The sequence below is a fragment of the Cydia splendana genome, chromosome 12, assembly GCF_910591565.1.
Source record: "Cydia splendana chromosome 12, ilCydSple1.2, whole genome shotgun sequence".
NCBI classification, from domain to species: Eukaryota; Metazoa; Arthropoda; class Insecta; order Lepidoptera; family Tortricidae; genus Cydia; species Cydia splendana.
The window spans coordinates 6,361,320-6,386,247 of NC_085971.1; the positions used below are offsets into that span (position 1 = coordinate 6,361,320).

General features: G+C 36.2%; 1 protein-coding gene across 1 annotated transcript; it reads right to left on the reverse strand.

The window, feature by feature from the left end:
* Window positions 1–2,377: 2,377 nt before the first annotated feature.
* Window positions 2,378–24,159, reverse strand: LOC134795360 (collagen alpha-1(III) chain-like). The gene is made up of 19 exons (XM_063767188.1): window positions 24,090–24,159; window positions 23,362–23,484; window positions 22,575–22,757; window positions 22,002–22,142; window positions 21,317–21,416; window positions 20,881–20,970; window positions 19,869–19,930; window positions 19,573–19,770; window positions 18,912–19,046; window positions 14,022–14,108; window positions 13,673–13,898; window positions 13,287–13,351; window positions 10,806–10,898; window positions 8,052–8,216; window positions 6,966–7,117; window positions 6,270–6,446; window positions 5,816–5,956; window positions 3,953–4,030; window positions 2,378–2,509 (listed from the first exon to the last, which is right to left on the reverse strand). The coding sequence occupies exons 2-19, from the start codon at window positions 23,437–23,439 to the stop codon at window positions 2,482–2,484; spliced, it is 2,199 nt and encodes a 732-aa protein (XP_063623258.1). The 5' UTR covers window positions 23,440–23,484; window positions 24,090–24,159; the 3' UTR covers window positions 2,378–2,481.
* Window positions 24,160–24,928: the final 769 nt, after the last annotated feature.

The window sequence follows — 24,928 nt, forward strand, 5'->3', positions numbered from 1 at the left end:
GATAACAATTATGCCCTACATCTGTATCTATGACATGTGTTGTCATTTAGGCACATATGTTAGTGTCTGCGGGTAGATCACCGATTGACACATCAGTGGCTCAATGCCATCACACATTGACTTATTTGTCCATCAGACTCATCTGCCAGACTTATCTGACAGACACATCTGTACGTACAAGAGCTTTTCGTATTCATTTTATCTTGGTTACAATCAAATATTTTGCATATCATCCGTGCGATTCTTAGTGATGTAATGTACTGTCATAAATATGAAATTATAGTTATAATATGTACACAATTATAGATTAATTCTAGAGATTCAATCAATGACATTTTATTTATGTAGACGTGTGACGTTCATAGTTGACAAAACTAAAATTTGATCCAACGATTTTGACAACTTGACAGGTTGGCGTCACCCATACGACTAACTAAATATAGGTTCCGGAACCTATATTTGATGGCTCACGATCGTGCGCCTGGTACCATATCTACCTCTTTTTACTTACATCCATGGATTCAATATGTCCATTAGTAACTATGTTTTCAAGCAAGATACCTGTTTACTGTCAATTATCATCCAGAGTCAAGACAATTAAACTACCCTACATACGCAGTTCGAAATCGTCCGTATCGGCAACCAAGTGACTACGCGGTAGGTTTTGCTTAAAATCATCACATAAAATATAAAAATACAATCATTACATTTATAAGGGAATAGAAATAGGTGTTTACAAAGGTAGACTATGTACAATAAAATTGGTACGTGAATCTGTAGGACAAATAAATAAAATGAAATATTTGGAAACACTCTTTCATAAAAAATATTTACCCAAATATTTTTTTAATAAAATATTAGATACCTACCTAGCTTAAACATAAAATGCTAATTTATCGAGTATTTTTAATGGCTATATTTCAGTAACACTTAAAACAAAAAAAAGGCATGAAGGTCCAGTTAAAGAAATACTTACATGTAATAATTACTTTTTGAATGAATTAACAACAAATGAGTATTGATTAAAACATGAGATTATACATTAATGTTTCAACTCAACTGCAACTGAAAAGTTCTGTCTGTCCGTGTTTATAAGTTCAAATTTCACATACTCTTATCAAATATTACCCGTGTCATAAAGGGTGACTAACGCTAGATCGGACCATGGCCGGGCCGGAGCTTCCGGCCGGCGCTTCGTTTTCTATTGAAAGCACCACGCACAGAAAACCGCCTAGAAAATTACATGTTGGAAGCCTCGGTCCCGGCACGGCCCGGTCTAGTGTGAGTCATCTTTAATCCTTTGTATTTCGGTGTCACTAAAAAAAATGCAGAGAGTATCTGCATCCTCAGAAATCTAGTTGTTTATTCATCAAATCTCCCAAATTTTATCGTAATCGATGTAGCTATTTGCGAGATTTAAATAAAAAGGTATTTAAAAAAGTTGAATTGCTGTTATTGACATAAAGATATTCAACTATAGACGGTCAAACAACTTTGTCAGTAGAAAAAGGCGCTAAAATATGCCGCTTTTTTCTACTGCCGGAAATGGCTTAACAGACTATAATAACAAACGACAGTCAGCATTCATTCGCTCTTGATATTACCTATATATAGGTAAAAGAAAAACTACTAGGTACTTTATACAACATACTAATACAACAATATAAATATGAAACACACAACGCAAAGGGCCACATTTGACCTTTAAAACTGTCTACTTGATTTTATATAAATTTTAAAATACCTACTCACAGTGCATTCAATTCAATTAAATTTATTTATTTTGCTTGAACATACACAGTTGTCATGGTTACATGTCATTGTAGGCACTAATCTCTATAAGCAAAGACATATGTAACTTCGTATAAGACGAATAAAGTCTAAGGAAAAAACGTGCCTCGGAATTCAAGCAAAAGTCATTCTCGAATAGATGGCGCACACACCTTTAGCCTATCCTCGGCTAGATGGCGTGACGACACCGTTTCATATTTAACAATTTTAACACATAGATATCAGTGAATGAACATGGATCAAAATGATATAAAAATAATAAAATCATTTATCCATATATATACATTTTTTGATAACTTTATACGATTTCATTTTGAGTTTTAGTAGTGTGTCGATAGATGGCAGTAAATTTACAGTGACTACACAATTTACAATGACAGGACCCCTCTATACTATCTATTCTTTTTGCTATAAGCAAGTAATGCCTAATCAATATCAAAGCAAATTGACAGTTTTTAAAGTTGACATGTTTATGTTTGCGCTATCAGAGTTAGAGTTAGACCAAAAAAAGTCTGCAGCGATTTTGATAGCCCACGCAGTGCAAGTGGTATTTTAAACGTGACGTTTAAAATAACACTTGCACTGCGTGGGCTATCAAAATCGCTGCAGACTTTTCTTGGTCTAACTCTAACCATCTGAGGTTCACAGTAATTCTCAAACTAAGTTTTAAGGCACTTAATTTTAAAATGGTCACGTTAACCTTCTTCGTCTTCTTGCTCTGTAACAAAATAACTGTTATTAATTAGGATCCAATTCGATTTTTATGACAGATGTACATACAACACTTGCCTAGTTATTTGTAAAACAAAAAAAAATAGTGTGCCAATAAAGTTGAAAATAAACAATTGGCCAATTCGCGATTTCGATTCTTTGAGATGTGCACTTACTGGCAAAAATTTTGTTAACTCAGGGTTCAAATTAATTTGTTTATTTAATACTTGCGCTATGAAATTTTCAATGTTGAAGAATACACCTGATGGCAAAACTTGATTAAAAAAAAAATCTACGGGTTGCACTCCGGGAGTGCCGGCAGATAATGTAGGAAACGAAGCAAGTTGTTGTATGGGGACCCATGCATTAATTTCTCAGTCGATGAAATTTTGCTTGGTTATTGTATAGTATGAGCCGAAAGTAACATATAAATATCCAAAAAAAAACCGGCCAAGTGCCAGTCTGACTCGCGTTTCTAGGGTTCCGTACATAATTCCGACTCACGCTTGACTGCACATTTCTAATAGGTTTTCCTGTCATCTATAGGTAAAGATCTATTTTGTGTATTTTTTTCAAAATTTTAGACCTAGTAGTTTCGGAGATACAGGGGGTATAATGGTAATTTTTTGGCTATTTGTATTTTCATAAATAACTTCGAACATATATAATTTAAAATTATAAAAAAAATATCTCCATCTTTGGGTTACTAATTTACATATGTGTACCAAATTTCAACTTAATTGGTCCAGTAGTTTCCGAGAAAATAGGCTGTGACAAACAGATAGACAGACGCACGAGTGATCCTATAAGGGTTCCGTTTTTTCCTTTTGAGGTACGGAACTCTAAAAACACTCCTAAGTTAGGTATTTATACGTAAAAATACAAATCAGTATATATATTTAACCGAGTAATTCCTCCGTCCAAATTTTTTTTACCAAATAAGTTATTGGTATTTCTGCTGGGATATTATTTTTTGATATTTCATATATTGTTGCAATACGTTACATGAATATGTCCGGTGAAGACGAAAGTTTTAACGGAACATTTTTCCGTAAAAAGATATTAACGATTTAAGACTTTAGGTATTTACTTAAATACTATTATTATTATTCTTTGGATATTTATACAATACTTTTTATTTATTGATACTTTATTTTAGTTTATTAAGTTTTCACTCCAAAAATTAAATTTTATTTATTATCAGGCAACTAAGGCCCATAGATAACCTTACAAACTAACATACATACAATAATAAAAATCTTACAAGCTAAAAATTATTTCGGCGACACGGCGGTTGTCAGTTGTGTCGCATGTTCCGGTGTGGGATTTGGCAGATTCCCACGGAACCGCCGAAACACCACACCCTTCGGCCAGAAGACCTTACCGATACTTTGGCACCTGATATTAATATATGTAAATGTATATTATAAAATTGAAGTTAAAGACTTACGGTATATGCCTTTGTCTTCTAGGCAGGTTTGGTGTTACTTCTACGCACAACACAATGAATTTGCTGCTGCACGGGTGCCTGAAATTACAATGACATTAAATAAGTTCTTTGACTTTGCTCATAATTTTTTATTAATATTAGTTTGGGCCCGCTTTGTCCGCGTATATGTTTTAAGCTCTAGTTCCTTTCTCCAGTTATACTCATGTACAGTCAAGTGGAAATATGGGTGTAGATAACTCACTCAAAAAAGTATGTCCCATAGTTCTTAATTCGCTGACATAAGAGCTATGGGACATATTTTTGAGATGATTAGTGCACCCATATTTTGACTGTACCTACTGACTTTAATGTCATATTTTATAAGTAACAAACTGCCTTATTCGAACTTCAAGATATTCACAAGAGACGACACGTACTAGATCCATTCTAGATACGTTATAGTTTAGATATCAACTATTCTCTTTTGCAGCGCAATTCGGGCAACCAATGTCACTTTTACGTTAGATAGCGTAAGATATCTATTAGATGTGAATTGGATCTCTAAGTCATATCCTGAGGAAATCGTTCAAGAGTATCTCCAGAATCGCGCAAATGTCATATTTGACAGGTTAGATCTTAAACATATCGTTATCGTATCTTGGTGATGTCTAAAAGATGTCTAATAGATGTCTATTTCAAAATCCGAATCGGGCCCATAGTTCTTAATTCGCTGATATAAGAGCTATGGGACATATTTTTGAGATGAATAGTGCACCCATATTTTGAGTGTACCTATATACTGACTTTTATGTCATATTTTATAAGTAACAAAGATAACAGTTTATCTCATATTTTATAAGTAACAGAGAGAGACCAAGCCAAGATACCAACCAACATATGATATAACTTATAAACGGCCTGTAGACTTTTCGCCGAAATCGGTTTTTGCGTGATTGGGGAAAACATCCAAACAAACTTACTTACTTAGATACTGTCATCTACAGAGGTAAAATGAGAACGGAAAGGAGTAGAATGATACCCTCTAACTTTAATGTTAATCAGGCTAAGAGTTTAATATTATTCAACAATGGCCATATATATGTCGTAGGCCGATCGTACGATCAGGCAGATCGTAATGTTCCTGTGTAATGTTTTGACGATAGTCACATCAAACCAATATATAGGTAGGATAGGTTCGTTAGGTTGCTTCAGATGCCCGAAGGGCAAACTGCCCAGAAATAGGAGCCCCGCGCTCCATCGACTCAGGGAACGAGTCAAAGATTTTCACGTTTCTCGATATGCCTAGGAATTTCACGATATGCCTGATCTTACGATCGGCCGCCGACATACACGGTGTAACATGAGTAAACCGAATAATTTTAACAGCGTATTCCTGATCATATTTAGAGACAAATATGTCCTATAAACTTTTTTTTTAAAACGCCTAGTTTCAGAGATAATATTAATTTAAAAATAAACAAGTTTTTGTTTTTACATAATGTAATACATAATGTAAAAGGCTTTTTTGATGGTAATGTTGCTGCTATGGGACGTAGTCTAAATATCCTTATTGATAGATGTCAAAAAGTGACAAGTACCACTTTGCAAAAAGAAGGTATTGCGAAAAAAAAATGTAAAAATCAATTTTAAGTAACAAGTTCACCAATAACATTTATTTTTATGTACAAATACATTCAAAAAATTTAAAAAAACAATAAAAAAAAATTTTTTTTTGGCGAAATTGACCTAAACTCATATTACATTTTTTCCTTCTTTGACCTCAGAAATGCGTGGTTAAAATTATTCGGTTTCCTCATGTTACACCGTGTATATACGTCGTAGAAAAAAGATAATGAGTAATTTATATATACATATTACACTTACAGTTCTCTCTCTAGCAACCTATTTTTGGCAAGCGTTGACGCAGTCCCAAAATGTTTAGGGCTCTCGCTCATCCAGTCTTGGCAGTTGGCCTTCTCGCCCACTTCTAGTGTGTTAGATCCATGCCATAATTTATGTTCAGGCCTAAAACATATAAACATTATTAAAATTGTCATCCTAAAGACAAACGCTATGTTTTAATTTTTAATTATTTGGTCTAAATATATTTTACTATGGCTATGCCCCCTTGTTTGAATTTTTTGATTATCTTAATGATTATACGAGGTAGGAATAAAAACAAAATGTTTTTTTTTAAAGTTTCTAACGCTTGTAACAATAAAAAATCTTGATCTTTTCCAGTTAACCTTTGTGCATCTGACACACATAAATTAGAAAATATGTCCATAATTATATATTTTAAAACTTTTTTTCAACTAATTTAAATGTAAACACTTACCAGTTTGGGTCAATAAATATACTTTTCCCATTGAACCCAAAGATGTTTGCAGTCGGAAGAATGTGACCCAGGTCATAAAACATGTCTTTCCATGTGTTAAAAAGCATGTCTCCAAACATGTTTCCTACTGGTAGTTGATGGTATTTTTTATCTACAAGATTCTCTAAGCCACCATCCCTGGAAGATAGTAAATATCCTTGAACATTAAGAAACAAAATAAATATTCAGCTAAAGTTGCATGCTGTGGCAATCCAACTCAACTGTTCGTGTTGAGCTGCGCAAGTTTTTTTGGTTAGTTCCCGATTCGCCGGATTCTATATACTTTCGCTGGATTCTTGTTTCGTCGGATTCTCGTATGTATATTAGGATTTGGAGTTGTACCATACTAAAGTAAATCCGGCGAAACAGGAATCCGGCGAAACAAGAATCTGGCAAATCTGATACTGATACTTGTGGTAACTCCAGGCAGCAGATCCTGCAGCAAGGACTAGGAAGAGGAGACTACAAAGGAGAGGCAAAATAGCACTGAAAGCTCGCATGACTGCTGATTCAACCTAAGCGGCAGCGAGTCAGTGGAGTGTGTCAGCGTCACCTCACACCGGCTAAGCCTCAAATGCGAAATCAAGCAAAGTACGCGCGCAAACCGAGCGTAACAAGAATCCGGGGAATCGGGAACTAACCTTTTTTTATCCTTACCTATAATCGAGCAAAGGCTCAAAGTGACCGCTGATATTGTGTCTTTGGGCCTGCCTTCTGCAGTCATTTGCTATAGCGTAGAAACTAAAACTAGAATTAGTCTCACTTAACATTCTACCCGTGTATGGGCTGTTTAACGCTATTAGACGAATCTGAAATGATATCAGGTAATTAGTAATATGGGGTCCCAGCGAGCATAAGTTGTTCGCAGAAATCGCGAAGCGAACGCGAAACGTATCAGCATTGCGATACAGCGAGGAAATGCCGCCAGCATCCTCGGTACAATGCCTCAAGGGCCTATATGAGATTTAAGCTAGTTATTAATTTCTTTTAGTAATACCACTGTATACTTGTTTGTAAATAAATGATTTACTTATTAGTATTCAACGATAAAGATAAGAGAATTTCCAGTGATGTTATATGTTACCAGGGTTTAGTAAATAGAGGAGACTAGGTATGTCTAAGTGACAACCCCTATACAACGTCATGAGAATCGTCATTGTTGTAGATGGTGCTAAATAATATTATTACATGTTAGTTATTTACTTATTTGCGTATGATACTGTCACCTCCAAATAACTCCAAATTTGTGTTTAATACCGGTAATGTAATATAATTCATAACCAAAATAAAAACATCGTATAACACTCATCGTAAAGGCACTCGAGGATCGCGGTGTTGTATGGAGGTTGTCTTGAAATATTTTACAAACTCGACAGGTGTCATCTCCATATAATAATATAATTCTGGCCGAAAGGTGTCGTGTTTCGGAGGTTCCGGGGCAAACTGCCGAATCCGACACAAGAGCAGCCGATGCAACGGAGCCACGCCGTTTTGTTGACTAAATAGTATTAGTTTTAAGTTTATAAAATACATATGTATGTTAGTCTGTAAGGTATTTGTAATATGGGCCTTGTTGCCTGCATGAATCAAATTTCAAAAAATAAAAAAATTATAACCTTAATCTCACAAATTTGTATTGAAATGACAGGTGTCATCCTACACTTCGAGTTTGAAAGATATCTATTATACTGTTCTCTAATGTCAAGATTGTATTTTTACAAATTGTGAAAGTATAATACTAACGTAATTCGTCTTTAAACGCCGTGGTGGTCGTGGTCTCATCCTCGGAGGTCTGTCGGTGCTTGCGACAATGTTAGCCCTTGGGGATCGCGTCGTTACTGGTGCAGCGTCATGCCACTGGGGTCGAGTGGTCGTTGATGAGGGCTGGACGTTCCACATGGAACCCATCTGGAATATACGTAAATCAAAATCATTAAAATGAAATATTATTATATCAGTGACAACCCTGCCATTACAAAGTTTTAAATTGACACATGTCATCAGCATGGCATTAACTTGACTACATTCGAAGTTCGGATCTACTTGCTAGGGTTGTAACATGCAGATGTTTGCACTAATGTTTAAGAAACGGTTATAAATATTATCGTGATTATTATGTGAATAAAGACTTTTTACAAAAAAAAAGAAAACCGACTTCAAAAAGAATGAAATAAAATATTATCCTTTTTAAGTCTATGCGTTACCAACTGATATGTTTGAAGTCGGTGCCAAGCCAACTTTTGAAGCATACCATGATTTTGGTGCGATTCGATAAGGATGTACGTTGGATTGCCTTACACGACGACAATGAACGTACTTTCTGTAGGTACAGTCGACGTTAAAAATATGTTTACACTTTTCGTCTTATTACAAAGGAGTAAGGAGCAAAAGTGTAAACATATCTTTGACGTCGACTGTACCTAAGAACACACATCAGAACACACGATCAAACCTTCTTGGCACAGTCCGTACCATGTTTGTCGGCACGCAAGCGTGGGATTGGGACTGAAGTTATTTCCCGTCCCTTATTCAGAGGAGTACATTTCAAAATATAAAACAATTCAAGGAATTTAATTTCTTGCCAAATTTCACCTAAAGCGGTTCAGTTCTTTAGTCATGAAAAGGCGACAAAGAGGCAGACAGAATTACTTACACATTTATAATATGTAGTTATTAGTACAGTTCTAATGGGATTTATAGTCATAAAGCTGATTATTTTTGGCGAGTATTGTTACTACTTGGCTTGGCACCGACTTCAAACATATCAGTTGGTAACGCATAGACTTAAAAAGGATAATATTTTATTTAATTCTTTTTGAAGTCGGTTTTCTTTTTTTTTGTAAAAAGTTTTTATTTTTCCTATTTTAGTTTTATTTAACGCATTGTTAAGAGCGCGACGCATGAATGAAAAACAACATCATGATTAACACTAAATTCGTGTACCTACTTTAATAAATATGTAATCAGGAATTTTCTCGAGTCCGTCTGGGAAATTATAATTCCTGTCACTACACTAAATCCATCCTTCGCCCCGCCACTGACCCAATCCCTCGACACCCCCGATCACTCTACCTCACAGCGCATCAACCCCTGATCCATGTACCTTGTACCCCTCGGCCCTGAACCAGCTGCCCTTCAACCACCATTACCCGACCCCTTAATCCCCGACCCCTTAACTCCTAACCCTAACCCCCGATCAGTAGCCTTACCAGCTTACCAAGAGTTTGACATTGATTTATTCGCTAGCGTGTGTGTAACTTACTTTCTTTGCATCTCGCTCGTACTGGCATATTAGTGCGATACTTGCACTACATCAAATTGGCGGTGTTCGGAAGCAAATGCTCGAGTTACTTTAGAAAACACCGAAATCACTTTACACGTGCCTTTAAAAACTGAGGAGTTCCCTCAATTCCTCATGGATTCCATCATCAGACCAGAACCAAAAATAATACGGAAACACCTTGAAGGCAACTCCTTCCAAACAAAAAAAGAATTACTAAAATCGGATCACAGGTGCCGGAGTAATCGCTGAACATACTACATTTAAAAAATCATCATCATTATCATCAAAACAATCATCATCATCAGGTCTACTTCATCAAAGTGGTGGTTTTCGGGAGAAAATGCTCGAGTTGCTTAAGAAAACACCCAAATCACCATGCATGTGCCTTTAAAATTTGAGGAGTTCCCTCAATTCCTCATGGATCCCATCATCAGAACAGAACCAAATTAAAATGGGACCAACTCGGAGGTAGCTCCTTTCAAACAAAAAAAGAATTACTCAAATCGGACTACGGATGTCGGAGTAATCGGTGAACGTACTACATAAAAAAAAAAAAACAGCCACAACCGAATACAGAACCTCCTCCTTTGATGAAATGGAAGTCGGTTAAAAATAAAGTACGTAGCCTTAAAAATTCCCCGTTTCCATAAAAGGCCCTCGTCCTATTCCACCCGATATAAATATTAAAGTTAGTAATGGAACAAAAATGATGCTGAATGCCAAGAAAAATCTTTTTAACATGTACCTAATGCCTTTCCGTCGTTAATTTTTGTAACAAAAAAAAAAACATTACCAGGAGGGCGATTCGTACCGTACTTTTTAGTTTTCTTATGAAACAGTTATGGATCTGTCAGCTTTCTGGTTGAAGAAATATCACTGTTGACAACTGACAGATCATATCTATAAGTTATAGACTATAACCCATCCGTAACAGGATATAAAGTTCGAATCGCTCTCCCTGTAACTGTAAAATATTAGAACCAACTATTAATTCATTCAAATTTTTAAGGCACTTTGTATATATTTCTTTTTTGAAAGAAGCTATGTTAAACTGAAATAACATGCTGAAATATGTTATTTCAGTTTAACATAGCTTCTTTCAAAAAAGAAATATATACAAAGTGCCTTGAGCGCTCATTAGGGATTCTCATAATCAAAACGCAACATTGAATTAACAAAGGAAACATTCTTATTAAGGAAACGAAAAAATATACCCGGACATATTGCCACCCATTTTGGACCCGTAAAAGAAGAATTTCCTCTTGTAAGACGAAGGCTAAGGTTCCTAGAGGCGTGCTTTCGGTTCTCTGTAACAAAGAAATATTAAACTTTAAATAGTCTGTTTTTTATCCTTTATTATCTATCAATCACTCAAACAAAGTCCCTCGCGGCGCCAGTATGTATGTTGGCATTAAACTCAATAACTACTGAACGGATTTTCACGTTTTTAGAGCACCGTACAAAACTTTGTTCACGGTGCTCTTATGGGATCACTTCGGTCTTGCAAATCGGTTAAATGCGTTTTTCTCAAAGACCGTTTGATGTAGGTACCTGAAATTTGGAATAGTTATGGCAAGTACTATCACTAACACTGTGAATAAGTCGAAACTGCTTATTTCTGATTTTAGGGGGAAATTTAGGGGGTTAGAGGGTTAGGCTGAATTTTATTTTCAATTGTAAGAATCGTGTGAGGTACCATTAGAAAGCTTGCAAAAAATTGAGTCAATGGACTGATTTTGACTTCATTTTAGAATGCAATAGTTTCGATAAAAAATGCATTTAAAGTTGCAAGTTTTCATACAAAATTTTTCACCTCTGTCCTGTCGATTTTCGGGAAAACTATAGCTAACAGGCAGCTGACCAGTCAATATCCAACTAAAACAAGTATGGAGACGGCGGGAAAATTAGCAGGTTAACTCTCTCTTTATTTGTTTTTAAACTGCAGCCTGATCTTTGGTTGCTTAGGGCTAGCTAACTGATGCTTACACTGGTCATTTCATATTAGGAAGTAGTTTTAGTGAGAAAGATCCTTACTTAAAACTTTGGCATTGAAATTTATGACTTATGTCTTTGATACAAAGTTTAATTCTACTTACTTACTTTTGTGAGATATTTCATTTTTTTTCTGAATAGCCTACTATAAGTATGAGAGAGTAAAAGATCTGCAAAATGCAACCTTGTAATAAGTTTAAATTTCGAACGGGCTTTCCAACCAATGGACTATCGCAGTGTGCTCAGTAAGAATCATATTTGTTTTTTTTGTTTCGTTCGTTGTGTTTTTTTTTTCACATTAGCGCACATAGAGTTAGTAAAGTCATTTAATATTTATTAACAGCTATGGCGTCATCTACCTATAGATTTTACTGAGAGTATCTGATTCGTCGAAACAGTATTCCTTCTCATTAAGTACCATTACATTTATGTATTAATTGTATACAGTATGTATATTTTTGAACAGATCGGTGAGAGCAGCATCTAGATACTGTTCTGTTACGAAAAAATAATTTTGGAAGACCGGGCGCAGCACGGTTGCATTTTTATCGACTATCACTATGCGCGTCCCTTTTGCACTAACATACTTATTAGAACGTGACAGGCATGGTGACAAGCGATAAAAACGCGACCGTGCTACGCCGCCTGTATTGTATATGACAGTTAAAATTCACAGGTTTTGGAAACATAGGTAAAGTTGACGAAATATAAAGTAAGCCGATCGTGATCAAACTTGTTTTTTTTTCAAATTAGTATAAGTATCCAAACTTAAAACCACCTAGGGATGTGTCGTACGGTGCTTTGAACACCGTAGTCTCGACTTCGTGCTTGGCCAATTATTTTTTAAATAATAACACAGTTTGGTCGACATAGTGACCAGCGACTGCTTTTGTTTGTGAAAGGATTGGTGTCGTGGCCGAAAGGGCCACGTCACCACAAAGTCCCCCGCCGCGCCTGTATGTATGTTGGCGTTAAACTTAAAAACCGGGCAAGTGCGAATCGGACTCGCGCACGAAGGGTTCCGTACCATAATGCAAAAAACAGCAAAAAAAAAACGGTCACCCATCCAAGTACTGACCCCGCCCGACGTTGCTTAACTTCGGTCAAAAATCACGTTTGTTGTATGGGAGCTCCATTTAAATCTTTATTTTATTCTGTTTTTAGTATTTGTTGTTATAGCGGCAATAGAAATACATCATCTGTGAAAATTTCAACTGTCTAGCTATCACGGTTCGTGAGATACAGCCTGGTGACAGACGGACGGACGGACGGACAGCGAAGTCTTAGTAATAGGGTCCCGTTTTACCCTTTGGGTACGGAACCCTAAAAACTACTGAATGGATTTTCACGTGGAATTCACTTATCAATAGAGTGATTCTTGAGGAAGGTTAAGGTATATATTTTGTTAAGATGTTGTGTAACCCGTGCGAAGCGGGGGCGGGTCGCTAGTTATATTATATTGGTTACGAGACAATTGGCTCTCCCATACTAATTTAGTATGGTATGATAACACAACAGCTTATTTCAGTTGTGTGAATGTGTATAAACTAAAATGTAGAAGGAAACTGAGTAGTGTTTCGCTCCATTGCCAATTAGAAGTACAAGGGAGCCTATGATGACTAATACCATAGGCTCCCGTTTTTAGTCCTACATACTTATTTTGTTGTCGTTTGGATGAATAGTTGGCAGTTACGATGACTTACTTTTATTAATGATGTCCGGCTTTTGTAAACCACTGTGGAAGCTGTGTAGAAGTCATCTTCTCCGACTGAAAAATATATTACTTATACAAAAATACAGTAGTATATGCAAATACATATTATTATATTTTTATTAAGCCATTGGCCGACCTTGGCTAATCTAAAATCATTCTGAAGATATTTCTAATTAATACAATAACTTTTTCATTCTGAATCTAACTAGCATTACACGAAGTAAGTTGGTTTTCAAAAACGAACCTAATTACAATAATATAAATGGCGTCCATGATAATTCCGGATTAATTTTAATAAAACATACAAAAAAAACTACATGGAACTGGACACCATTTTATTTGATATACATAATAAATAACAAATATTTTACTCACTGTCATAATAAATAGAATTTAGTGCATCCACTGGTCCACCTAATGGTCCTGTGATAGTCAATCCAGGGGACCCGGGTAGGCCAGGTTGGCCAGGAGGTCCGGGAGGTCCAGAAGGTCCAACAGGTCCAGGAATAGCAGTGTGATTGGAGGCTGCTCCTAGAGGTCCTGGTGGACCAATTGGTCCCGTGGGCCCAATCTGACCTCTTTCACCTTTTTCACCTTTCAGCTGGAAAAATAGTTAAACTTGTATTTAATAGCGATGTATAAGTAAGGCACGGGTTAGTAGCAAGTGACAAAGCATTTATTTGTTAAACAATTTAACCTCAAGGTAAATAAAAAAATATCTTACCAATGCCAAGTCAATGGGTTGAGCCCTTTCCCCTTTCTCCCCCTTTTCACCGGTCGACCCTTTTTTTCCTTCAACGCCTTTGTGCCCCTAATAGAAAGTGAGTAAATCAAGTTAACAGTACATCAATAAAAATCTATTATGGAAGCATTTTACTTCAAGGGAAATAATATTACGTAGGTGAGCAAAATGTTTCAGTTGGATAGAGAATGAATGAGTTGCCATATATGTATTTCTAAATACAATATGATATGAGAGCTAAACTTAGATGGTGTTTAGTTTTAATTGTCTTATTTATGTTAAATGTTATTTATAAATGCGCTACAAAGTACAGGCTTTAAATAAATATTAATATTTGGTCTTAATCTGTAATTTTGACTTTTGTATTTGTTAAAAAAGGATAAAACAAAAATTTACTAATTGAGTCTTGTAATGTTGATGAATAAGGGAGTAAATCACATCGAAGGTAACCTTTTATAGGTAGTGTATTTGGTAATATTTTAAGTAGAGACGCAACGGATAGTTATTTGGCCGGATACCGGATACCGGATATTCGGCCAGCGGAACTATACCTACATTTCGGTTTTTCAGGTGCGCATTATGCAGATTTTTACCTGTTTCGTAGTGAACGTTCGCGCGGACTCATTTCTAGGTTCGAAATGAGTGCGCGTGCAAGTGAGTGGAATGTTTAAATTGTTTTATAAAAACTTTTTACAAAAAAAATTAAACCGACTTCAAAAAGGATGAAATAAAATATTATCCTTTTTTATGTCTATGCGTTACCAACTGATATGTTTGAAGTCGGTGCCAAGCCAAGTAGTAACAATACCAGTCAAAAATAATCAGCTTTATGGCTATAAATCCCATTAGAACGGGTAAGTAATATAAGACATAAGAACTTATACTCTAATATTCATATTATATACGCTCATATTGTATAAGTTTGTTTTGTATACCGTTCAAGGTGTATAACGAACGTTATATATAACATCAAAATATCTATTTTTGTTAAGTTTTATTTTACCATTTTTAGTTTTAACGCATTGTTAAGAGCGCGACGCATGAATGAAAAACAAGATCATGTTTAACACTAAATTCGTGTACCTATTACTTTAGTAAATATGTAATCAGGAATTTTCTCGAGTCCGTCTGGGAAATTATAATTCCTGTCAACTAAATCCATCCGCCCGCCCCGCCGCTGACCCAATCCCTCAGCCCCCCGATCACTCAACCTCACAGCACATCAACCCCTGATCAAGGAACCCCTCGATCCTGAACCAGCAACCCTTCAACCGCCATTCCCCTACCCCTTAATCCCTGACCCCTTAACTCCTAACCCTAACCCCCGATCAGTAGCCTTACCAGCTTACCACGAGTTTGACATTGATATGTTCGCTAGCATGTGTGTAACTTACTTCCTATGCATCTCGCTCGAACTAACCTTAGTGGGAGCGAGATGCATAAAAAGTTACATTTAGGTGCATAAGACGTTAGCGAATATGTCAATGTCAAACTCGTGGTAAGGCTACAGTTGCAGTACATCAAATTGGTGGTTTTCGGAAGCAAATGCTCGAGTTACTTTAGAAAACCCGAAATCACTTAACACGTGCCTTTAAAAATTGAGGAGTTCCCACAATTCCTCATGGATTCCATCATCAGACCAGAACCAAAAATAATACGGAAACACCTTGGAGGTAACTTCTTCCAAACAAAAAAAGAATTACTCAAATCAGATCACAGGTGCCGGAGTAATCGCTGAACATACTTACATTTAAAGAAATCATCATCATTATCATCAAAATAATCATCATCATCAGGTCTACTTCATCAAATTGGTGGTTCTCGGGAGAAAATGCTCGAGTTGCTTAATAAAACGCCCAAAACACCATGCATGTGCCTTTAAAATTGAGGAGTTCCCTCAATTCCTCATGGATCCCATCATCAGAACAGAACCAAATTAAAATGGGACCAACTCGGAGGTAGCTCCTTTCAAACAAAAAAAGAATTACTCAAATCGGACTACGGATGTCGGAGTAATCGGTGAACGTACATAGAAAAAAAAAATAGCCACAACCGAATACAGAACCTCCTCCTTCTATGAAATTGAAGTCGGTAATAAAAACTTTTTACAAAAAAAAGCAAACCGACTTCAAAAAGGATGAAATAAAATATTATCCTTTTTGAAGTCTATGCGTTACCAACTGATATGTTTGAAGTCGGTGCCAAGTCAAATTTTGAAGCATACCATGATTTTGGTTCGATTCGATAAGGATGTACCTACGTTGGATTGCCTTACACGACGACAATGAACGTACTTTCTGTAGGTACAGTCGACGTTAAAAATATGTTTACACTTTTCGCCTTATTACAAAGGAGTAAGGTGCAAAAGTGTAAATATAGCTTTGACGTCGATTGTATCTAAAGCCCCCTCCAGACTATGCGCGTGAATCGCGGGCGAAGCCGCGAAGTGTGGAGTCGATTTCGCAGGTCTGCGTTCAGGACTCCACACTCGCGTTCGCGGCTTTGCGCCGCGATTCGCGCACGAGTGTGGAGGAGGCTTAAGAACACACCTCAGAACACACGATCAAACCTTCTTGGCGCAGTCTGTACCATGTTTGTCGGCACATTAGTGGAAATCCAATGCATTTTTTTTCGTCGTATTTTTTAAAGAGCATTTCTTACTAATGCTCGAACAGTCTATAGCACGCAAGTGTGAGATTGGGACTGAGTAATTTCCCGTCCCTTATCCAGAGGACTACATTTCAAAATATAAAACAATTTAAGAAATTTACCTTCTTGCCAAATTTCACCTAAAGCGGTTCAGTTGTTTAGCCTTGAAAAGGCGACAAAGAGGCAGACAAAATTACTTACACATTTGTAATAGGTATTAGTGCAGTTCTAATGGGATTTATAGCCATAAAGCTGATTATTTTGACTGGTATTGTTACTACTTGGCTTGGCACCGACTTCAAACATATCAGTTGGTAACGCATAGACTTCAAAAAGGATAATATTTTATTTCATCCTTTTTGAAGTCGGTTTGCTTTTTTTTGTAAAAAGTTTTTATTTTTCCGTTTTAAGTTTTTAACGCATTGGTAAGAGCGCGACGCATGAATGAAAAACAAGATCATGTTTAACACTAAATTCGTGTACCTATTACTTTAATAAATATGTATGTCATCAGGAATTTTCTCGAGTCCGTCTGGGAAATTATAATTCCTGTCACTACTACACTAAATCCATCCTCCGCCCCGCCACTGGCCCAATCCCTCAACGCCCCGATCACTCAACCTCACAGCGCATCAACCCCTGACCCAGGAACTCCTCGACCCTGAACCAGGAATTTTCTCGAGTCCGTCTGGGAAATTATAATTCCTGTCAACTAAATCCATCCGCCCGCCCCGCCACTGACCCAATCCCTCAGCCCCCCGATCACTCGACCTCACAGCACATCAACCCCTGATCCAGGAACCCCTCGATCCTGAACCAGCAACCCTTCAACCGCCATTCCCCGACCCGTTAATCTCTGACCCCTTAACTCCTAACCCTAACCCCCGATCAGTAATAGCCTTACCAGCTTAGGGGCTGTCCATAAATTACGTCATCGATTTTTGACGATTTTTGACCCCCCCCCCCCCCTATAATCATCCAAAAATCATGCTTCAAAAGCCCCCATTTCCTCCTACTTCATGCTACCGTCATCCGATGTCCAGACCCCCCCCCCCCTAATTTGAAATGACGTAATTTATGAATAGCCCCTTACCACGAGTTTGACATTGATATATTCGCTAGCATGTGTGTAACTTACTTCCTATGCATCTCGCTCGTACTAACCTTAGTGTGAGCGAGATGCATAAAAAGTTACATTTAGATGCATAAGACGTTAGCGAATATGTCAATGTCAAACTCGTGGTAAGGCTACAGTTGCAGTACATCAAATTGGTGGTTTTCGGAAGCAAATGCTCGAGTTACTTTAGAAAACCCCGAAATCACTTAACACGTGCCTTTAAAAATTGAGGAGTTCCCTCAATTCCTCATGGATTCCTTCATCAGACCAGAACCAAAAATAATACGGAAACACCGTGGAGGTAACTTCTTCCAAACAAAAAAAGAATTACTCAAATCGGATCACAGGTGCCGGAGTAATCGGTGAACATACTTACATTTAAAGAAATCATCATCATTATCATCAAAATAATCATCATCATCAGGTCTACTTCATCAAATTAGTGGTTTTCGGGAGAAAGTGCTCGAGTTGCTTAAGAAAACGCCCAAAACACCATGCATGTGCCTTTAAAAATTGAGGAGTTCCCTCAATTCCTCATGGATCCCATCGTCAGAACAGAACCAAATAAAAATGGGACCAACTCGGAGGTAGCTCCTTTCAAACAAAAAAAGAATTACTCAAATCGGACTACGGATGTCGGAGTAATCGGTGAACGTACATAGAAAAAAAACAAAAAAAAAAAATAGCCACAACCGAATACAGAACCTCCTCCTTCTATGAAATTGAAGTCGGTTAAAAAATAATAAACTATACTAGTACGATTATAACCTTGACTGTTTCTTATTACAATTTTGTTTACTCCGAAATCATGCAATGTTACTATCCGGTATCCGGCCGGATAGTAGGTCACTATCCGGTATCTGGCCGGATGATAAAATAATGGCCGGATAGGCCGGATACCGGATAGTAACCGAATATCCGGTGCATCAGTAATTTTAAGACTTATTGTTTATCAAAATTGAAGTCTACTCGTAGGTACAGGTAATCGTATTTATTAACCCCAGATATTTTAAGCACCTTTATACCGACATGGTCATCCAGTGCACTTTAATAAAAAAAAAAAAGTAAGTAACTTGTTTTCTAAACAGACTGGGCTGGATACTTACTATAGGTCCCGGAGGTCCAATATTTCCTTTATCTCCTTTAGGTCCATTTTGTCCCGGCGTACCTTGTTCGCCTTTAGGGCCAAGATCTCCTTTTGGGCCCGCCTTTCCGGGGTGTCCATGCGATCCTTTATCACCCTTAAAACAAATATAACGATTTAGTAGCCTTGATCATTATGATATACATACTATACTAGTAGATATATAGATTGCTAGGTTTAAGAAATGCTTGGCTGACATTCTCTTTATTTATGTTTGATTCTTTTGTAATAATATAATTTAATGTTTATATCTAATGAAATGTCAAGTTTATCACTACCTTATAATAATATTTTTATTTATGTTATATTTTCCCATCACGGAACATTCTATGTAATATTATGTTATGCTTTGATAGTAAACATGCTGTGTAAAATTGTGTTTGATCTTGTGCTAGTTCATAAGCTGTAATATACATGTTTTCATGATATTGTAATAAAATAAATAAAAATACTATTAAGTGACTAATAAAATTACAACTAAGTAGTAATTTTTGACACACAAATTTACAAAATGCAAACGCAAAATAACGAATTTTAATTAATTATATTGTTATAATGCAAATGTCAAAGATTGGAAGAACTATCGATTTCGAATTGTTTTCATTATTAAAATAATCACTCACCTTAGTTAACGTAATGGCAGCAGCAGGAGTGTTACCGGGTGGTCCAGGTTCTCCACGGTCCCCTTTATGACCTCTTGGTCCGGCTGGTCCATGCTCCCCTTTTGATCCATGTGGACCTTGCTCTCCCGGTGTTCCGTCTCGGCCATCTTTACCGTCGTTTCCCGGTAGTCCATTTATCCCGTCATCCCCTCTGTCACCCTGAAATATTGGAAAAAAGATTTTATGTTAAGAATTATATTTTTTCCTAATAGTTCTATTAATTCTAGTAATTATGCTAAACACAAATTAACGCTCACCTTGACGCCATAATCTCCCTTCTCCCCCTTTGGTCCTCTCAATAAATCAGCAATTTCAGCCTCTACAAATACAAATAAATTAATAAAACCTTTTAAAACTAACCTATAAGAAAACAATGCCAAATTACTTGGAATCATGCTAAAAAAAGGATAAAAGAAAATAATGCTATTAAGATAAAAAAGGGCCTCGTTGAGTTGCTTCCAACCGAAAAATTATACAACTACTTATTTCTTCTAGTCGGGGGATCAATATTCAATCTGCCTCTTTCTAACCCTACATGATCTGTAAAGGACGCAGCTACAGCAGAGCTTTGGACGTTTGCTCATTAAGTACCTAATGCCAATTCGACAGGTCAGAGGGATGGAATCTTTGAGGGGAAATAAAAGAAAAAATGAAGGGAAATCAATCGGCTAACGTTATTACTTGTACGTGATCTGGTTTGATTGATAGAGAATTAAATGTGTAGTTGTTTGTTGGCTTGTAAAAAAATACTTTGTGAAAAAAAATTGTCAAATCCAACTTTGTACTAAGTAGTCTATTGTGTGAATATATTATTGATTATCAAATTTTTCAATAGTAAGTACAGGCCCTTCTCCGAACGCAGCTCGCTGAGCACTGGGCTATAACCGCAAAATCGAAGTTCGCAAATTGCGGGGATCTTTCTCTGTCACTCTAACTACGTCTTTATTGGAGTAAAAGAGAAAGATCCCGCAATTTGCGTATTTCGGTTTTCACGGTACCTAACCCCCGTGAGCAGACGGTCGTGATGCGTTCCCGGGATTGTGGATATCATTGTTATGGATTTGTTTACATTTAGTTAAAATGTAGGTAGTAGACAGTTTCTAGTTCAGAGACTCCTAATCCCTCACATCTGATAAGAAGCATCGGCAAAGCTAAAAATGTGAGTGATAGATTCAGTAGTCTACTTACAGCTCTGTACTTTAGATCTAAGTAAATTATGTTGAGATTGAGTTATAGTAGGTATTAGGTACGTGGTATGTAAACACTTACTCTCTTTAGGATCTATCTCTTCTGTTAACAATGATGTTAATTTAGCTGGCATGCCGGCCATACCGGGTGGACCGATGATGCCAGTATCGCCTGTAATATATAAATTATAATTATGTTATTTAAAATTCAATTCGAATAACAGTAAAACGAGAACGATATTATTAAAAATTAGTAATAATTTTGTTTGACGTTTGCTTAGAACTTAGAATCATTATTCACTAATCATGTTACTAACCTTTTTTAATCATTATTAATAAAAAAATAAAACATTAAAAAAAAAACTGTACTTGATTACTATGCTTTATGTTTTGTTTGTGCTTGCTATAATATATTTTTGCAGCAGTGCCATTGCCATAGGTATGATTCGTAAATACCTAGGTGTTGTCATAAGACATGAAGGCTTCTTAAATACTCGATCGCAAGAACATATCATAACCTTTTTGTCCATTATGACCGGGTAGCCCGTCACTTCCAGGTGTGCCTGGAGTCCCGTCTCTTCCATCTTCACCGGGTTCTCCTCTTTCTCCTTTTGTTCCCTATGATAGGAATGAAAAGAATAAGAACTGGTAAAAAATAGCTATTATTAAGGAGGAAAGGAAACATGAAAACATCAATAAAATTCTCGAAATTAGGTTTCATCAAGAACACGTTAGTCCTTAAATTGAGCGAGCCCTATCTAAACTTGTAGTCTATCTTCATCGTATCTGGATTCAAATATATGACGGTAACATTACCAAATTACAATCATCAAATCATAAAATGACTTCATCGGTATATAACTGAATTCGAATGAAGGTGCGTATAATATGGTAAGGTCATTTAAATTGTGGCCTTGTTCCAGTATAACACCGAATGGTTGAAACGGTTAGGGATAGGTATAATATTATTATACGTTACATAATATAGTGCGACATAAAATAGTAGAAATTAAACAAAATGGAACTAAAAAATTCTCATACTAAATTGTTGCCATATTATCATCATCATTATCATATCATTAATCATTTTACGTCAAATATGTGACAGTTACGTAGGAAGTGGCGCCCTCAATAATTTTCTACATCGCTTGTCCTTCCTGTCAAATGCACTGTTACTTAATAAAAATAATGTTATCATGTTACCTGATCACCTTTGTCTCCATTGGTTCCAGTTTCTCCTTTTGCGCCCCTTTCTCCTTCCGGTCCTCTAAGACCCGGGGGACCAATTGGTCCAGGTGGACCTCTTTCACCCGGTATGGCTACTTCTTTTTTTTCTTCAGTTCCCTGTCAATAGGCGTTCTAACATTTATTGTTTCTAAGAATATAACAATTTACGTACTGGACAAAAAAAACAATTTGTAAAGATTATAAGAAAAATAATATAATAATAATTCAGCCTACATACGTCCCACTGCTGGGCACAGGCCCTCCTCTCATGCGCGAGAGGGCTTGGGCTATAGCCCCCACGCTAGCCCAATGCGGATTGAGGACTTCAAATACACCTGCGATTCTTCGCAGATGTATGCAGGTTTCCTCACGATGTTGTTGAAAGTCGGACGTCATATCCACTCGACCACCACCGCTTTTAATAAAATATATCTAAGAAAATTGTATCATTATATGTGATAATTCTTGTTTTGAGTCAAGATGCAACCATTACTAAACAAAGCAGCCTCAGTATTTGCGTGTCTAAATTAAACCATAATAATGTATCACCTTCATCACAGTACAAATTCCAGGGGGTCCCAGCGGCCCTGGAGGCCCAACTGGTCCCGGTTCTCCTCTCTTGCCTGGTTCACCATCGCGTCCTGGAGGCCCGGCTCTTCCTGGGCTTCCATCTTCTCCTCTTGGTCCTGCGTGTCCAGTGTGCCCTCTTGGTCCAGGTTCACCTGGTGCACCCTAGAATTTAATACAAAACGATTGTATCGTGCCATAGAGTTTAAATAATAAAATAAACATTATATTAAGGAGGACTTATTTTCGTCAAAATTAATCATCATTCGTTTGTGTATTGTCAGCGCCGCATGTCTTTTACTTTCAAGGTACCGCTGTCGATGTCACCTGTCATTCACTTGCTTTCGTTTCATATTATCTCTCTTACAGACCATCTACTTTTAACTTGGCTTGCTTTTCCTTACGTTTTTGTCAAAATGTATAATAATTAAAATTATTTTGTGAATTTAAAATTGGTGCACGCTTCATTGAAGTAAGTATTATTGCCTGCATACCTATATCAAGTGGTTCCTTGCATATGAATATTTCTTCTTCTCTACATATGTTAACTGCTCTGCGACATGTTAACTGCTCTGCGATTTATTTCACAAATGCCTAAGCCGTAGTTCCTGATTATATTTGTAGGTACTATTTTTTACATGACTTTAATTAAGTTTAACATGTGACTGACTACTACTAGTAATTATATGCAACTTAACTTTTATGACGATTGATAACTTTTGGAATTTAATTACTTAATTAATAAAAGGTAAAGCTAAAGCTTTCTTACCCGTGGGCCAGCTAGTCCAGTTTCTCCTTGGTCACCCTGTGGCCCCGGACTTCCTGGCGGTCCTCTCATTTCGGGCATAGACGCAAGCAAACTTGATATGGTCGACTCAGAGCATTCACATTTCTGCAAGTTATATGTAGTTTTATTTAAAAAAATTAAAAGACGGTTATGTACCCAAACCGACCTAACTAGCCCCACAGTAAACTTAATAAGGCTTGTATTGTGGGTACTAGACGACTATATATAATAATACTTAGGAAATATCTATAACTACAATGTCAGTAGAGGAACATAATGTATAATTGTTTTCTTTATATTTAAAAAATAACCTTGTTATCTCTGAAACGTATTAAAATTAGATATTGTTTTAACATAGGAGATAGATAACGCTTACAGACATTTTATCTGTGTAAGTACAGGCTTCCTGTCTAATTGTTTTCAAATTAGGAGTCTGCAATCAGCGAACAAAATTAATGGTAATAAATTTTTAGCCAGAGTAATCACTAATCAGCATTTAATTACTTTTCTAAGCGAGCGCGAGTAACAAATAAAGTTTCCAAATAATCTTTATACAATACTAGTGCCATTTAAAATTAAACCTTTTGTTTGAATGCAGGTACTAGGATACGCAAAGATTTATGCACTGTGCCTTATTCCCGTGATATATTTACGGACAAATTTGTATATAATATCCCGAGGGTTTCATGTTTTTATAAAAAACAACTTACACCAATTTCTCCTGATGATCCTGGTACAAAATCGGGGCCTTCTATATCTTCATCCTAGTAATTAAAAAAAATAGATGAATTATCGGTAAGTTATTCAACATTTTAAAAATGTATTAAAATATAGTCAAATCATTTGATTTTGAAGAATGTTATTCAAATACTGCCAATCTTGTTCTCAAAAACCTCAAGGCTAAAACAACATTAATATTTTAGTAGTCAAGCTTTGACACTTTAGACACTATTAATTGACAATGCAATTTAAAAAAAGACAACTATGATAAAATGGTCAAATAGATTATGGTGAAATTATTCATGATATTAAATTTTGATTACTATTATTTGTTTATACCTTAGCAAGAGTCATAATTTTATAAAAGACTTTAAAATAACAATGGCGTATAACCTATACTTACATCGCCACCGATTCCGTCACGCCTGTCTGAAAAATAAAACTATTGCTACAATAAAATAATTTGATTTTATATCGATAACATTTTTGTCTACAAATTTCTGATATATTGTATAAGAATTTAAATTCTTTAAGTAAATTCAAATGATGTTTTACTCATTATTAATGTTAGTATTATTTCGAAAGAACAGAATGATGCAATAAATATATTATTTCTTATTTTTTTGATTAATTAATGAATAAATAGTACAATACCTGTCGTTGATGATGTTCTTAAATCGAAGATATCCGTGAACTATAAATGTACAAAATTGTTAGATACATCACAGTAGTAAAAATGTATAATTGACATTTAAATGAACCAGTGTCTGACCCTTCTATTATATTTTACTTAATTTTCCATTTAATAGAATTAAACAAATCTATTTAC

Bases quoted from the DNA above. Each gene is read 5' to 3' on its own strand.
- LOC134795360 (XM_063767188.1), bottom strand. From the start codon at position 23,439: ATGCCCGAAATGAGAGGACCGCCAGGAAGTCCGGGGCCACAGGGTGAC. The intron at 22,758-23,361 runs GTAAGAAAGCTT...ATTAAATTCTAG, and splicing joins CTGGACTAGCTGGCCCACGG to GGTGCACCAGGTGAACCTGG. The intron at 22,143-22,574 runs GTGATACATTAT...GCCTATTGACAG, and splicing joins GAATTTGTACTGTGATGAAG to GGAACTGAAGAAAAAAAAGA.